This window comes from Dinoponera quadriceps, unplaced genomic scaffold (assembly GCF_001313825.1).
Source record: "Dinoponera quadriceps isolate SergipeBrazil2010 unplaced genomic scaffold, ASM131382v1 scaffold566, whole genome shotgun sequence".
Lineage (NCBI taxonomy): Eukaryota > Metazoa > Arthropoda > Insecta > Hymenoptera > Formicidae > Dinoponera > Dinoponera quadriceps.
The window spans coordinates 4,978,771-4,996,212 of record NW_014555972.1 but is presented as its reverse complement, the minus strand read 5'-3'; the positions used below and the strand labels follow the sequence as shown (position 1 = coordinate 4,996,212).

At 48.3% G+C, this 17,442-nt stretch overlaps 1 protein-coding gene across 1 annotated transcript in view; it reads left to right on the top strand.

Annotated features, from left to right (window-relative positions):
- Window positions 1–775: 775 nt before the first annotated feature.
- Window positions 776–17,442, top strand: part of LOC106746214 (ABC transporter G family member 9) — a 132,741-nt gene continuing 116,074 nt past the window's right edge. Inside the window, exon 1 of the mRNA XM_014622525.1 lies at window positions 776–1,025. Coding sequence (XP_014478011.1) covers window positions 916–1,025 — 110 coding nt within the window. The 5' untranslated portion in view covers window positions 776–915. The remainder of the gene's footprint in view (window positions 1,026–17,442) is intronic.

Here is a 17,442-nt window from a genome sequence, read left to right as displayed (position 1 = left end):
CCACTCTCCTCATCATCATCATCACCGTCACCATCAACCGCACTAACAACGCCGACACCTTCTTCCACGTACCCGCGGAATCCAGCTGCAGCACGCCGCGCGATAAGAGGACGACGGGCTCTGAAGTTCCGATCACCGAAGACCGATCGGCTTTGTCGGAGCCGAGATCTCGAGGGCTCTCTCCGGCGTGCGTCGACATCCGACCGAGAAAAGACCCCTCTCGAGGACTATCACGACTATCTCCGGCGAGCCGAGAGATCGCCCCCCGCGTTCGCGCCAGCCGCCAGTGTCCGGGAATCTCGCGCGATCCGCTCTCCTCGATCAGACTCGATCGATCCTTGCGCTTAGATCGATCGTCTCATCGCGCTCTCCGCCGGGGAAGAAACGCCGCGAGGAGTCACACCTCATCGTCCTGCTGCTTCGTCTCTCCTCCTCGTGGTGGACATTAAGATCGAGTCGCGCGATAGACGGCTTCGAGATCCCATCGGCAGTGCGAGGGCCGCTCTCTGTGGATGATCATCCACCTCTGCCGCGATCGGATTCCGCTCTCGGTATCGACGTTCGTTCTCTCTCTCTTCCGACAAGAGACGAGAGACCAGACGTGAGTTTTGCGATCGTGAGAGATTCCCATCGGCGCGAGTTTCCGTCAAATCGCGACCCTCGTCATCGATCGCGAGCCGCGTTCTCGAGGATGCTAACGTCGTCATCGTCGTCGTGTCGGAGTGCGCGTTCGCGTCGTGCCGGCCGTTTCTGAAGGTCGATGAGCGTGATTCGGTGCCGGGCAAGTGAAGGCTCTCCAATTAAACTCGTGCGCGGCGGCGTCGTCTACGTTGCGTTGCCTAGGCGGCGGATCGCCCAGTAAGGAGACCCGAACGAGAGAGGCGGCCAGCTGTAATCGGCAGCCACGCGGTGGACATGATTATTTCAAAGGATCTGTTCCTCCTTGGCGACCAGGATTATCTGCGCCTTGCCGTCGAGAAGCGCCAGCAACGGGCAATGGGCCGGTCGATCATCAATGCTCCCAGGTAAGGCGAACAATTTCGATTGAAGTGTCCTCAAAGGAGTCGCGTCGTGCATATTTTTCGGAACGTCAGCGTTGGGACGAGATACTTTCTATATTTCTTCAAATGAAATCTCACTTAAAAAGAGTGAAATTGCATTCGAAGAGATAGTGACCGAAGAGAGTGTCACTCGGAAAATTGTTTCACTCAGGCTCGGAATGGACTCTGATCCCGCACGAGTGACGGCGGAATATATTAGATTCGCTTTTCAATTTCGAGTGAAAATATTCACTCTTTATAAGTAAACGATCACTCGAATTCGAATGACTCAGCCGACATTCTTTTTGAGTGAAATCCCACTCTAAGAAATTTACAGTATCCCCGGGGTAGATTTTATCGTTCGTATTTTTAGAAACATTAGCATCCGACGCGAGATACTGTGAGGAACGAATGGCAACGTTTTTTGTTTTTTACGGGATTACGAGCATCGATAATAATATTCGAGCACCATCGAAGTAGCCATGTCCAGAATACGCGGCGAAGTGTGTGACGAATTTCCTAACGTCGAACTTGCTGCGAAGGAGAGGTCGGTGTCGAGCTTATCGAACGAGATCTGTGCCCGAATAGACGCGTGGGGAATCTGGGACGCCCGGTGTGCGTGTTGCACGTGTAAGAAAGATACAGTAAGCTCCGAATTTACGTGACACAGCTCGACGTGAATTTAAATATAGGCCGGGCGATAAGTATTGTCTCCCCCCTACCTCCTCCTTCGCGCAAACGGCAAGACGTCTTTGGTAAATCGCAGTAAATCAGCCGCACCACCTCTTTCGGCAGCGCCGAACGTGCGGTGTTTCCTCACTCTCGGATTTTTACTCGTTCATATGAAATCCCCAGCTGGTTTATTCGATAAATTTGTCTATTAACATCGGGACACATTAATTGTACGGTATTATCGCGCAACCGATTAGTAGAGCGTAAAATATCCGTTTTCAGGCAGAATCGAAAGGAGTTACCCAGCAGGGCTTGAAAATTCACGTTGCCTCGGCGGCTAAGCCGTGGGCCGATGTGCCAATTAAATCGCAATTAAGTGGCCCGATAACGTGTAATTACGCACGGTAAGAATGTCCGAGTCGGTTTGTCGCGAGAACTTTTCTCTCGAGAGCTCCGCACTTGCGGTACACGTGTGTACACGCGCCTTTAATACCTACCTGTGCCGGATTTCCGGGGGAACGCGCGTGCAAATCGCGTGAATTCGGGGGACAAAACGCGAACGTTTGAATTCACGCGCTGCCAATTTAGCGCTATAAATAGCGTGCCGCTTAACGACACCCGGCAGAATAAATACGAGCGCGTCCGAGGCGCGCGTGTTGCATTAATTAATGTTTCGCGTAGGCGAAATTTTTTATCCCGCCGCGTTCTCGCCGTGTAATTTGCAATTTATATCCGTTTCTCTTTTTCTCCTGGTAAGTTCGAACGAGTTGTTTATCCGTTTGATCCGCCTTGTCTCGGACCTGATTGCTTCTTGTGCGTTTCGGTGACAAAAGAGAAAAAACCTCCTCTCGGTATTGAATGTGCGAAACCGAGCGACGAGTCGTAACCATACGTAGAACCGATGAAATTTTAGCGAAATGAAACCGCATTACGGAGTGTTGTTCCGCTAAGTGACACACTAAAATTAACTTGAAGCTCAATACCTTGATATGCCGTGTTCATTTTAATTGCAAGAGGCACCCATTTTATTTTAGCTGCTCTCTTGATTCCGAACTTCGAAAATACGTACGTGATATTCGTGATTCGGAGATATTATTCATAGCCGGGATTTATTTTTCAACACCCGTATCCAAAATATTGCATCGTCTATCTGTCTTCTTACTTAAAATTGATGGCTTTGTACAACGGTGGGGCGAATATTTAAAAAATGTAAATGTAATACATTGAAACTATTGTTTTTGCGCGTTGGTTCGTCCAAAACTCGAATATTGCTCTATTACACGATCTTCACATCACGTACTTGTGACACATACAATCGCTGTAATTAAAGCATAGTCACTGAATGAGCATGAATAGTCACCGAGAACGGTGTACAGTGAGCTGTCGTAATTCAATCGGCGAAAGAAGAGGTTTTCGAAAAAAAACCCCGAGAAGCAATGGGCCCAGCTGAATGAGATCTCGCTTATTACCGTCGCTTACTATCATCGATGGTACACTGCGTAAAAAAATACGAGTCGCGTGCGCGTCTCATTCGCGATACTCCGTGTCCCCTCGAAACGACGAGGCGAGAGAAAAACAACGTCGTCCCCGGCACAATTAAAAGCGCCGCTTGGAAAAGCAGGTTTATCACCCGGTTACATAGGATAACCCTACACTGCACTCTCGGCGCGCGGTTATTGATTCCCGGAATAATCATCGGTCGGCGTTTCTTTCGGCGAATTCATTCGCGCGCGCTCGGATAGGTGTTGCGCGAGCGGGCGCGATGGTTAAAAACCGCCGGTTTGTGGTGTGCGCGCGTGATCCCGGGAGATTTATGCCGGAACTAATCGATTCGCGTCGCTGTTATGAGCTTCGCCGATTTTTACGCGAAAAGTGTGCTGGCCGTCGCGCTCGTCGTTAGTAGGTAGCTCTCGTCGTTTCCTCCTTCTCGCAGGGATCGCGCGATACGATCTCTCGATTGCTGATAAACGGCGACGGCGCGCGCTTATCGCGGATATATCCCGCCTCGCGGATCGCCCGCGCGCGATCTTTAGTACAAATAATGCGCGATTTTTATCGGCGAGCCAAATCCGATCGCATCGGCCGCGTCGCGAATCCACACGTGTTTACGTACCGCGACGTCCAGACCACGGGAGCGGGTGCGACGCAACAGTAACGCGGATTGTTCGCGATATCACGCGTTAGGGGCTGTGCCTTCTTTACCTTAAAAGTGTATTTATTCATAGCGTTTTTTTTTTCCCTATTAACTCCCAGGGAAAAGGTTTCTTTGGATTTAGCGTTTCTATTTATTTGACTGAAATCTGTTTCATAGAAACAACATGTACGAAATATTACTTGCCTGAGTAAAAATTTTACTGTCTCATTCGAGAAAACTCGATTACTTGACAGGAAGAACGCTATTATTTGAGATAACGTCTTTTAACCGAATAAAATATTATTTGGTTACAATAAGTATATGTAAAATGAAACAAATAATTTCTTCATAAGGAAATTATCTTTCGTTTCAAATTTTTTTTACTTAAGATAAAGATACATATTTGTTGAAGAGTCTGGCGATCGTACTTATTAATTGAAACATTAGTTTCTTTGGAGCATGCTAATGATGAAATTTGTTTGGATGCAATAAAATTGATTAAATTCGAAGAAATCTTTTTCTCACTGTGCGCTCTGCTCTGAGTTCATAATGTACTTGTAAGAGCCTTTGCATTTCATATCGTAGTTCATTTAATTTTCATCATGTTTGCCGCACTGGTTCAGAGATTCAGGGATCATCTTTTTGACTGGGAGTAAAAGAATTCAAAAGACTCGGAGTAAGACAGCTCTAGTTAGGCTTTAGCATTCATGAGTTGCTCTCTCGAGCGTCAAGCGCCGCATTTTCGCGCGGCACGACGATGATTGTCGCGATCGTGCTTAATTATTCGCAGAACGCGTGTCTTCCTACGATTGGTGATAGAAAGAGAGAGAGAGAGAAAAGGAGAGGGAAAGAAACCGTCGGCTGCTGTTCCGTTTCGCCTCTTGGCGTCGTGAAATTCGGGTGACGTCGCGAAACCGGTGACCGCGGACTTCAGGGCGGGCTGCTTTTTTACGTGCGGATAAATAGACAGAGAGAGAGAGAGAGAGAAGACGAGGAGAAGAGAGTACGCGAGAATTCGCACACACGAGGCATTCTGACTCGCGCCGACGGAAATTATGTCGCGGAGCGAAAATAGGGGGGCCATTCCTCGCGACGACGCGGTGCGCGCGCTCTTATTTACTTGTAACCTAGAAACGAACGCGATCGTGAAAGAAAGAAAAATCGGTAGTTTCTCCGGCGGTGAAAAATCGAGTCTTCCGCCTGGAGATGAAACCGTTCCAGTTTTCCATGCATGACCCACTGGGCATCGCTGGAGAGCGCGCGCTCTCTTCTCTATGCAATCTGAATTCGCGTTCGCCGCCTCTCGCAACCGCGGGACTGATCTTCTCCCGTTCAGAAAGAGAGAGAGAGAGAGAGGCACGGGCGTTTTCTTATTCCGCTCGTGCCGATTTTCTAATCTCGACACTCTGATTAGCCGCGCGGATAGCTCTCGAGCGTTTCTTTTTTTACGGCCGGCGCGCGCGATTCCCTCCTGTGTTCTGGGTCGCGGCGCGGCCGCGCTCGATAATACACGATCGGCACTGAATCATATTTATCGCTATCGTAAACCGCGCGGCCACGATAGTAAGTAAATTGAAAAGCGATCGGAAGCGCGCTCGACGCTCTTTATCGTGGCTTTCCGTTCGATTTCGGAGCGGCTTCTCAAGTAGAGAGATCTTTGGGTGTTGTACGGATCGTTTCACTGGCTAAGCATTATGAAAATATTTTGTACTTGTGTTAACCTTCTAATGGCTATTTTTTTTTTTCAACGTGTCCAGGAAAGTGAGGTCGGATCGTTTTGTTCATTTTTCATGTAATCAATCATTTACAAAATGGGTAAAAGAAGTAAATAATAGCATGAGACTTTCCCTAAGAAGAAGGGGAAGAACATGTTTGCTCGAAAAAGAGATTAGACTAATCAGTGAGAGAACCGAGATATCCAGGCTCTAACCTGAGGGACTCTGCTGAGCGGTAAGGGTGTCGAGTACGGTCGAGGAGAAATCGAAGATTCTATTTCGCCTTCCTCTTTCGTTCTCACCTATGCGATCGATCTCTCTCGAGCCTCGTGTTCGTGCGAGGTGTGCACCCAATGAGAACTATTCAAAATAGAGATATTTTCTTAAAGCAGACACGTATAAGAGAGAATCTCGTTCCCCGTGGCGGGAGTGAAAAATCGAACTCTCTTTCTCACGCGCGCGGTTTGCGCGACGAGAGATCCTCGCTAGAGCGCGTAGCTACTTCGAAATCTACGGCGTTTCGCTACGCGGGCAGGCAGGCAGGCAACATCGCCATAAAAATCACCCCGATAAGTGGATTTCTCCCGATGTTACTCTTACAGAGTTGCATTTAAAGCGCGTGATCTCCTTTCTTTTTATCCGAGAGAGAGAGAGAGAGAGAGATGATGATGATGATGATGATGATGATGATGATGATGATCGTTAACCTACCTGCTCTCGCTTCTCCATTCGCGAGAAGAAGAGGCCTCGCCGGTCGCGACAAAAATATTTAACTGGCTCAAATGATTTTCTGCCGTATACGATCGAGGTGTTTTCATTTTCTCGGAGTAAGAGGCAGGCGAGGATGCGAGTCGGCCTATCGGGGGAACGCGTTCTCTCTCGCGTTCGGGCGCGCCGAGAAGACGGGGTTCACCGCTGCGTGAAGAACAATGAGAGTATTTTGCTTAGGTGCAGAAGTGGAACGAGAAAAAAGGGAGAGAAAAACGCGCGAGAAGGAGGAGGAGGAGGCAAAGGAAACGGCCGACGGTATCTCACCGTCACCCGTGCCGCGGCGATGAGATGAAATCGAGGACGGTGCGCAGGCCGTGTTGCCATTAAGTAGATTGAATATTACCCTATATTCGGATGCAATCAATAGCCTAGAAAAAATGCGCTATTCGCCTTCTCGCTGGCTCTCTCGTGGTGCCACGTGTCCTTGAATAACCTATCAGCTTTGCGCGCAATTTGCCACGGTGCTGCGATGACGCATACACGTGCTCTGTCGCTTCTCGTCGAGAATCTCTCTCTCTCTCTCTCGTGTGGGTGCACTGCATATCGAGAACAGGTCGCGGTTTCCCGGAATGATAAAAAATGATTGCGAGTACTCGGTTACGCGGCGGCTCGATACTCTCGGTATCATCGGTGAGAGAGCGGTATCATTCCAGCGTCTCCTCTGCTCCCGTCGGAGGTCGATTTCTCGTCGCCCACCGCATCTCGTTACCCGGCTCGTCCGTTCATTCGGACCCGCGCGAAATCGTCGCGCGTGAACACGAAGGACGCGCGCGCGAGGCAGAGCGGCCGAGGCGAACGCATGAACTACGAGGAATGCGAATGGCTTGATCAAGCCCGTTTAAAACGAAGCGCTCCCCTCGCGAGCCGACGTCGCTGACCTGCCTCACGCGACTCGCTCTACTGTCTCGTTCTGGGTATACTCGTTCTTCCGTAGAAAGGCAGCGGGCAAGGCGAAGTGGCGCGTTCCCTTCCTAAATCGGCCGCCCGCAACGGGAGAGAGAGAGAGAGAGAGAGAAGCATCAAGGCCGGCTTTTGGATAAAGTGGCGACCGCGGTGCATTAGACGAGACGAGAAGACACATTATTTACAATCGTGTTGCATATATGGAAGAACGAATTAGCTCTCACAAATAAAAATTATCTGTCTATATAATACAACTGAAATTTCGTTGGCTTAGCTCACTTTCCGTCCCTGTATCTCCTTTCCACAGGTAAAAACTAGGTCCGGTAACTAAGTTTCAAGTTTGTATTGTATGGATCGCTGATTCCCTTTTTTCGTACATCAGTCCGGACTTACAATAGATGTAGCAAGCCTTTAGCCTTTTGCTCTATAAGCATTGCACACACAAAAATTTCACGCGTGTTCGCGTGAATTTCATACCCCTCGACGACGTATAAAAAGAAGCGCGAACGTAGTACTACGATGGTTCCCACCTTTCTCTTTCTTTCGCGCTGTTATCGAGGACTATCTGCGATAGGGAGCGCGATAGGGAAGACAGCCGTTTTGACCTTGCCTCGGAGCGCACGAATGTCTGAGGTCGACTCCGAGAGGAATGCAAATGCCTCGGTTTAAGACAAGCCACGACCCCGCGACGCGACGAGCACACCGTGCGAGGCCGGAGGTTGCCTTTTGCCGGCGTACTTCTTATTCGGAGGGAGAGACAGAGAAAGAAAGGGAGAGGGGGGGAAGAGAGACGACCGCCCGCGCGAGTAAGCGCGGTCGTGGCACGAATTTATGGTTAATAACTCGTCCGGCCGAGACACGCCATAGGGTGTACCTATATAGTACCTACCTACCTAGCTTACCTACCTACCTACCTACCCACCTATCTACGATGCGGCCGCAACGATGCGGCCCGCGCGGAATTACACGGCAACGTGAGAAATTCCGGCGAAACTCATCGTGCCGCCCCGGCGGTATTCGGACGCATACGTCACCCTGACGTGCGCAGCGGGAAACGCGTGTATGTTTACGTGTGCGCGTGTCGGGTGGATGCGTGCGCACGTGTGTGCATGGCGGGAAGTTTCCTCTCCGTTCTCTTTTTTCTTTTCCCTAGAGGTAGCGAGAGAACGGGTTGGGTCGCGTAGAGAGATAGTTGCAACGGTGAGCCGTATACTTTCTAATAGGCTGTCTTCCGTCTGTTACCTTCTCCGAGCGAAGTTCGAAATTGCGCACCGGAGAGAGAGAGATTCGGGTCGGGTTCGCTCAATGGGCGATTATTCCGCAGCGGCGTCGTCGTCGTTGAAATTACGCGATCATACGGCACGACGAGTGCGGAGAAGTGGAAATCGCTGGTCGTCGTCGTCGGAAGATGCGCGCGCTGAACATCGTGTGGAGATAAAAAGCGAATAGTTTAATTACAATTGGCTCTCTCCGCGGATATTACGGAGGCGCGCGCGAAAAGGTTGATCAAATAATTTCTCGCATCATCTCGTTCTGAGAAATCACGACGGCACCTCGGGATATATCGGCGTCAATTGAAAACGCACACTCTTTCTATTTCTCTCTCTCTCTCTCTCTTTCCCTCCCTCGTTCTCGAGGTCAGAATTCACGTTCCGCGGGAACTCTCCTCCCGCGTGGATGACATTGAAATCGATCCCTCCGCTTCGGGAGAACTCGCAGAAACGCGTAGAAAAGTCGGCTGATCACGTGCGCACGTGCAGTAAACGAGGAACGCGGTATCCTTCGCGTCTGAGGCGCACGTGGGATCGATTTGTCCACGCGTGCGTGCGTGCGCGTTACACGCGGCTGTGCAAATTTGTCAGGATCTCGAGCCACGGATAACGCGAAAGCAACGTCGACCTACCTCAACATACACACACATACGCACGAGAGGAGCGGCTCTCGGAGGCGTGCGCTTATTATCTATCGCGCTGTTACACGAGCGGCCGGCGTGTGCCTCCTTCCGTTTGGTCAAGGAGCGAGAGCAGGCCCGAGGACGCGTGCACACGACCGGCGTCGTGTGAGCCGTGTACGACGTCGACGTCGTCGTCAGCCGGAAGTCACGTTCGTGACTGTTAAACGGGAGAAGAGCGCGCGCGCGCGCTTCGGAGTCCCGGCGAATCGAGAGGAGCATCGCCGTCTTAGATTTAGCGGTCAATTTTATCGGGCGCACTCATTACCGAGCATATGCCGCGATGACGTTGGTACCGCACTCTCGAGAATGGCTTCTCAAGGGAGCGTGTGTATGCGCCTGTTCATGACGATTCGGCGCCGATTTCATTCGATTATTAATCCTCCTCCTCCCCCTTTCTTTATGGATGCCGATGCATGTGTATATGTTTAGATACGTTTATCTTTTCTTTCTTACATCGATCGTTGCCCACAAAATGTAACGACGAATGAGTGATTCATGAGAAACTTCATGAGAGGAGAGAAACTCTCGTCGCACGACTAACAGATGTCATATTAAATAACGCTTAAAAAGGAATCGAATTATTTTTCTCTGACTTGAATAAATTCATCACTGAAGAAGTTAGTTTTTATTCAATTATTGTTCGACGAAAATTTTGCGCAGTCGCGTGTGGGATCGCACGTTTTCTCAACGTAGAGTTCAATTCTACGACGCGAGTCTGGTTAAAGCCGATGCGCGAAGTTTAAGGAAAAAACCGAGATAACGTGCAGCCATTCGCCTGTATGTCTACACGCGAAGTCACACTGTAAATAAGTACGAATATTTTGTGTACAAGGTGCTGTAGAAATATCCGTTTCTCGCGATACGGATTCTTCGGCCAAGCTGCGGTGGATATTTTTTACCCTTGTGGGAAATGCATCGGACATCGTTCCACTTTTTCTCGAAGTTCCGTTGACACTTATTAACGTCTCTCTCGAACTTTCAATGCTACAGATTTCATTTTAATGCCGTCTTGAACAGCCTATTTCGACGGTAAAGCAAAAAATGGATATTTAAGGCATCGATCAAAATAGGGGTAAATTATGTTATTGAAATTGAAATCTCGAACCTATTTTGCCATTTTAACTCTTACCGTATTGTAGAAAGGAAATTTAAGGGGATGCTAAGCCGATGACAAACTTGATAATCGATAACGTAGAGACGATCCTCAAAATATGTTTATAAATATTGCACGATCACTCCAGTTTTTCTGCATTTCTCGTACGTGTAGTTCTTACTTAATGGAAGTGCGATATAAATATGAATTGAATTGGTGTGTGCTTCTCTGTTTTACCAATATCTAATGGAAAATCTATAATCAAAATGTATAAACGTTGTTCTGGAAACTTCATATCTTTTTTGCAGAAAAAGAATCGGTATTCTGCCAGTCAAGTTTTCAAATATGGCATCCCCTTAACGTGACAAAATTTCTCGGCTAATTTCCCGGCTGAACGTGGCATGAGACTGTTATTAAGCGTTCCGTTAAAAGCGAAGCTCAGCAGATTGAGAGCTGATCAAACGACGACGTTTGTCGTTTCATTACCAAATATTCGATGCTCGTTTCCCGCGGAATCCCACACTCGTCTCGGCGCCGATATCGGCGCATCGCGATTTTCGGCCGCAAACGCGGATCGGTCGCGAATTAATCGTCGATCTCGCCGATGGAAGAAATAAAAAAAGAAGCGTCGTCTCCGCGAGACACCCTATATTATAACGGTTGCGAACGCGCGCGTTGCAGTGGCTCCTTTGTTATCGCTCTTGTTGCCGTCCCAGTTTCTTCGCTCCGATACACGCAACGCGTTTCAATACGAAGTGCCGCACAATGCTATTTGCTTTGAGTCGCTTCACGTTGAAACAATGGCGCGATTTGTGCCTTCGCGTCGGTGTTGTTAAACCGATTAAGCCGACTTTGAAGCATCTGGAAAGTGGTCGTTCGCCTCTTCGAAGCGCGATACGCGCCTCCGATCCGCGTTAGATCCGACGCGTTGGACACGCTCGTTCCGACCGGGACGAATATTCCCGAGTACATCGATATCGTCCGCGATCTCGAAAAGGGTTCTCCCTCTCCGACCTTCCTCGTCGAGTCGAGAACAAATTACCGACGCTCCGCCGATCTCTTCCTCGAGCCAGCCGTCTCCGTCTAATCACATCAGTCGAATTTCGGCTCGATAAGCGCGGATATCGAATCGCACCTTTTCCTGATTTCTCTTGTCTCGCAAAAAATGGCACTTTTTCGTTGAAAGAGCGCGCCCCCGTTTGCATCCTTTGCCGGCAGTGGTTCGCGAAACGGGAGTGTTTGATCTTTCGTCGCGGGAACAGGCACGCAGAGAGGAGGTCGCGACGCGCGCGCGACTATCAACGATCGCGGGAAAATAACCGCGTTCCCGAGCGGCACCTCGGCGATACGCCGCATAATATGCGTCTCGGCGTCGTGTCGGGCTCTAAGGCTATTTCTGTACGGGCGCGAAGCAGTCTCCGGCGCGCGAGAGCGTAGATACCGCTCGCACGAAGCGGCGGCTTGTGCCAGCTGTCTCGTTCCTCCGAAAGAGGAGAGAAGCCCACCGACGACACAGATACGCGAAGCACGGCCGAAAATTGAAACGGTGCTTCGATGGGCGATTCGCGAGTCTCGAATAATCTCTCGCGAGGGCCGGCCTGTCGAAGATCGGATAATTGCGCGTCGGAACGCTGCAGATCGCGCGGACGACGCTTCGATAACGTCTCGATAAAGTGACACGAAGCTTCGAGCAAAAATGATGCTCCGATAAAGCAACATTTGCCAAGCCGAGATTTACCAGTCTTTCTCTCGGGTCGTTCCCATTGTGTCTGGATATAATACGATATGATATATATGATACGTTAAGCTGTCGTTTCGACGGCTTAACCGAATAAACAGTCGTAATGTACATTTATATCCAGGTATGATGCACGGGAGATTAGAAAGATTTTCTAATCTTAGACTAACAAATGCCTAATTAAGACTTTGATGAAGTTTAGCGCAGGGGACGGAGGCTTCAAGTAAGACTAAAGCATCGATAGAGCAATGTTTGCTAATACCAGCCGGAAACTCATTAATCTCTCTGGCCGTTTCTGTCGTGTTGAATTTAATCCTGAGAGCAACATCCGCGATCTTGGCGCTGGAATAACATCATAGGCTTCTCAGGCCTGCAGCACAAACAAAATTGTAAAAATCTTGGTCCTTTGCATTTTTTAAATTACTTATGTTTATTAAGTTAGTGGATAAGGCTGATGATAGCAATGATTGCATGAGCTTTTTTCTCGGTAACAGGGAAATAAGAGTATAGCGTTTTTTGCACAAAATGTGGATAAGAGGATGAGCGAATGAAAACGCGTGTAGGCCTAACATGTCTAACATTACTGTCAGGATTAATACGATGTGATATGATACGTCAAACTGTCGAAATAACAGTTTAGCTGCATAATCGACGATCATGATGTACTCGCATATCCGTAGAGTGAAGATAGTCAGTTTTGGCCTGGCGAATGCGTAGTTAAAGCTTTGCCGAAACTCAGTATAGGAGATACGATTTGTGCGCGAAGGTCATGACGTTATGAAATTCGTGACTCGAGTATTCTCGTGTAGGGAAGAAAAAGTAAATAAACTCTCGTGGAAGTCGGCACACGACTGAAAACAACTCTCCGTCGTAGTTGCGTTGCTCGGTTCCGCCGGCATCGCGAGAGTGGCCGGTGTGTTTAAACGCGGCGTTAGCGTAGGGACTTTCGATTTAGCGTTTCGACATCGAGAGAGCCACGCGTGGCTCTCGGTGGCTGCGACGGCGGGTATACGATATTCCCCGACTAGTTCTGAAAAGCCGTTCGGCCGTAGGCAATAAACATTCCTGCTGACACGATTATTGCCGGCACGCCGACGGGATGTATTAAAAGTCGCGCCGATGATGCATGTCGTAGGCGCCCCGACCGTAAAACTTTTGTTTACGAGGGCGAACGAAGATACCGTCGGTCGCAGACTCATTAGGCCCCGCGGGAGTCTTCCTCCTTAAACCGCGTCGGATGCATTCCGCAAAAGACGAATCTATTTTTCTCCGATAAGTCCACCACCGACCGGATAATAAAACGATCGGCGAACGCACGACGAACGTCGACGGTTCGACTATTCGACATTTTATCCGATTTTTTTCATTCGACGCTGGCCCGCCAAAATATTTGTGCGATAGTCGACAAAGTTCTCGCGACCAAGCGAGCGTGGATATACACGTATTAATGTCGAACACAACCCGAGTCGAAACGCTTTAACGTTCTTCAAGATAATTCGCGTCTACTTAAGTGGCCTACAGGCTAATAAAAACTTACTTTGACGATCGTTCTGACACTCGTTAACTTTTTCTTTTAATTATAATTTAATTTTAACGCTACTTTTTGAACAACCTACCTTGGCGTTGAAACAGCAAAAACGGAAATGTAAAACATCAAAGTAGGAGTAAATTATATTGTTAGAATTGAAATTTAATCTATTTTGTTATCTTAGTTTCTATGTAGTGTCTAGCAGAATTAAAAGTTTAACACAGGAACAAAATTTCAACTCAGATGCACGAATTTCGCAATCAAAGAAGCGAGTTAAGAATTTATTACATCGTTACCATCTTAGTAATCTTTTGTCACTTGTTTTTAGTAGGTCACTAAAAAGTTCACTATCGTCCAAAATGGATCATTTTTTTCCTGAGTTACTTTTTTCCTAAGTTCTACCGTTACATTTGTAAAATATAGGTGTTCTATATATATTTTCGTCGTCTCTCTTAATAAAACTGCTCCGAAAGCGTACTTATGTTATATCGTATCATGTCCTTAATCTTTCCTTGTGATGAGCTTTCAAATCGTTCTTTGAAAATAACTCGCTATATACTCGGGAAAAATTAATCTTAAATCAATGATAGATTAAAATCTTTTTAGGAGATTTTTAATCTTGATTTGATTGAATTTATATTGATGCAAATATTGCACTCAATTCAAGATTAAAAATCTTTGAAGAATATTATGATATTTTTGCTTATACACGAGAATATCATTGATTTAACTATTTTTAATAACTGACATTGATAAAACTATTGTTTTGTGTATTATTATATTATTATACGTTATAATATTATACGTTATAATATTATACGTTATAATTGTTATACGTTAAGTTACCCAAAGATAAACCTGGAAAGCCAAGAAGTAAGTGTTACCTTTTTGCTTAAATAGCTTTAATACTCTCAGAATTTCGCAAAAAATGTCGCTTTTGGTCGATATTTTGATATCTGAGAATTTACCTTTTCTCACTTTTTCAGAAGAAGCAGTCACTATTTCACTTTTTTTTTTTCCATTCCGGTGAGTAAATGGCAGCGCTGTTATCAGAACGGAATGATTTTTATGCAGACGATTGTTATTGCAAAATGTGCTCGGTTTAAATCGTGTATCTTTCGTCGTGTATGCTTAACGATAACCATCGGTGATTCTTTAAACCACGCGACGCTCCGTCATCGTCGTCGTCGTCGAGTCCGAGATGCAGAAGAGCGAGGGCGAGGACGAGCGGACGGAGGAGGGAGGGAGGTGGCGGGCGGGGAAGTGATAGAATTTAATGTCGACGGCGCGCCGTTTGATAAGATGGGCAATATATGTACAATCATGGTGGTTATCGAGTCGTTACTACCGCGTCGCACTGACCTTTAAGCGCGGGGGTCAATTCTGGCTGTTCCTTCGTCCGTGTCACGTACTTACGTGGTGATTTTCTCATGATGCGCCGTAATTGACGCGCCTACCTCAATTCCGTCACACTTTCGCCGGATGCGATTTTCGTCTCTCGAGCGCGTCCGTCGTCGAGGATCGCGAGGGTCGCCGTTAACTTTCGATTCCGCGTCGCAATTTCGACGGGCAAAATCGATCTTTCGAAATCTGCACGCGTGAGACCGCTCGAGAGAGAATTCAGTCCTCAAATCATCAAATTACACACAATTTCTACAGATTACAAAAAACGAAGAAAACAAAACAAAGGAAAATGGAACCTGTCATTCGCGTCTCTTTCGTCTCGTCGTTCAATGTTCGTTCTTATTGCGTTTCTCGAAATTCACCATTCATCATCATACCGAGGCGGGCGTTTTCGACCGGCGACAAAAGGTCACTTCGTATGCGCCCCGAAAAAGCGGGCCGGCCTTTTAAGCCACGCTGAGCGATATCGCGCCACGAGCGGCAGGTGTAACTGTACGTGCGGTGTGCCGGATGTAGAAGCGAACGGTAGAACGCACGCCCGCAAATGCTGCGCGATTCGTCTTCGACGTTTACACATGTCCCCTGCGAGATCGCCTTCTCTCTCTCTCTCGTCGCACTATGCGCGCGTGCACGCACACACACACACTATCGGCCTATCATCCTATCACGCGGGCGACACGATATAAGAGAGCCGGTGCATGCACAAAAGGCGCTGTCGACGCCGTGGAGCGCGTATCTCTCGTAGGACTCTCACTCTCGACGGTGTACGCACGCGCGCGCGCACGCACACATCTGTGGCGCGAGGCACGCATCGCTTTCGCATGTAGCGAGTCGCGTTCAGATTCTCAGCGACCTGTTCGCGAAATTCTTTCGCATCTATAGCGATTATCCGAGTCGAAATTTTCGACCGACGTTCAGTCCGAGTTTAATTCCGCGTTATACTTTCCAAGGTTTTCTATTGTCCTTCTTTTCTATTTGCGATACAAATTCGGGAAGTTGTTGCCACTTGAAGATTTGAATTTTAAATTCTACATTAAGTCTTCGAGTGGAGAGAAGACGAAAATAAGGTCCCATTTGCAGCATCAAAGGAGACACGACGGTAGACCTTCGGAGACTTAAGTCCATATTTTGAACTCACTTTTATCGATAAAGGTGAGTTCGGAACATGGATTTTAATGTAGCATGAATTAGACTTTAACGTTGGATTCAAATTCCGACTCGCGGTACTTCGGGTCGAAATTTTAAATTCTGTATTAAGTCCTCGAGAAGGAGGAGACGGAAGTTCCTATTTGTAGCGTACAAAGAACACCACAGGTGCTTTTTTAATACTACGAATGGCAGTTGAGACCTTCAGAACTTATATTTTAGTTCTGCACCGAGTCTTCAAGCGGTGGAAAAACGGCAATAATTTCCCCCGTTTGAGGATTTGGTGCAGAAATTAGAATTAAACCAAATTAAACTTAAAGTACGACTAAAATTTCGACTCCGGGCCCTGTCGCGATGCGCACGCTGTGCAACTCTCTTACTGAGACCTGAAGTTTTATGCTTCTTATTTTTATGTTACCGCAAGGTGTCAGCGAAAGTGCGTTAGATGGGAGACTTTTTATCACAGGTGTTTTCGGACCGTGTCTAGAGAGTGTCAACTCTCGGTGAATTTCACGTCGATCTTTTTCGGAGCGGGAATGAGAAGCCATTATTGAAAGTTCCTCAACCGTTCGTCGTCCGTCCGTCGGCGTGACCGGACGATCTCTCGCGTGCATTGCCGAAAGCGTCGGAAACGGCTTGTGTAATTCCGATTGTTGCATTGTCTCGCGTAACGTCCGATCGCGCGCTCCTTTTCCCCATCGCCCTAGTCCATTAACGTCCGACACTGTACAGTCCCAACGCGTGCATCGGCGTCGTCTGCATTGCCGTTGCGCTCGCATCGTCGTCGTCGGCGGCGGCGGCAGTGCGACCGTAGAGACAGAGAAGGAGGGAACGAGCGACAGGGAAAGGGAGGGCAGGCAGAAGCAGGAGGAATCTATAGGTGGGAGAAAAGGAGGGAAAGAGGACAGAAGGAAAGGACGAGAGGCAGGAAGAGACAGAACGAGATATGAAGTGTCGGTGGCGAAGGGGGTAGTAGTGGAAGCACTGCTCGATGAGAGAGAGAGGGAGAGAGGGAGAAATCGCGAGAGAGAACGAGCAAGAGGGAGGGATCGCGGGGATCGAGGAGGCCGAGATAAAGCGAGACGGAGTGATCCGGGAGATCGTTGAACCCGACCAGTGAGCGCAGTCTGTGCTCAATGCGCGGCTGCGTGAATGTGCGAGCGCGTGAGAGTGCACATCGGTGCATCGGTGTGCGCGATGCGGTATCGCGACCGAGAAGGTGCATGGTAGGAGCAGCAGCAGCAAGAGGGGCAGGGAAGGAGGAGGTTCGGCGATGGGTACGGGGGGGAAAGGAGGACCTAGAGAGAGGGAGAGTTGCCGGTGTGGTGAGGGAAGCGTAAGGCC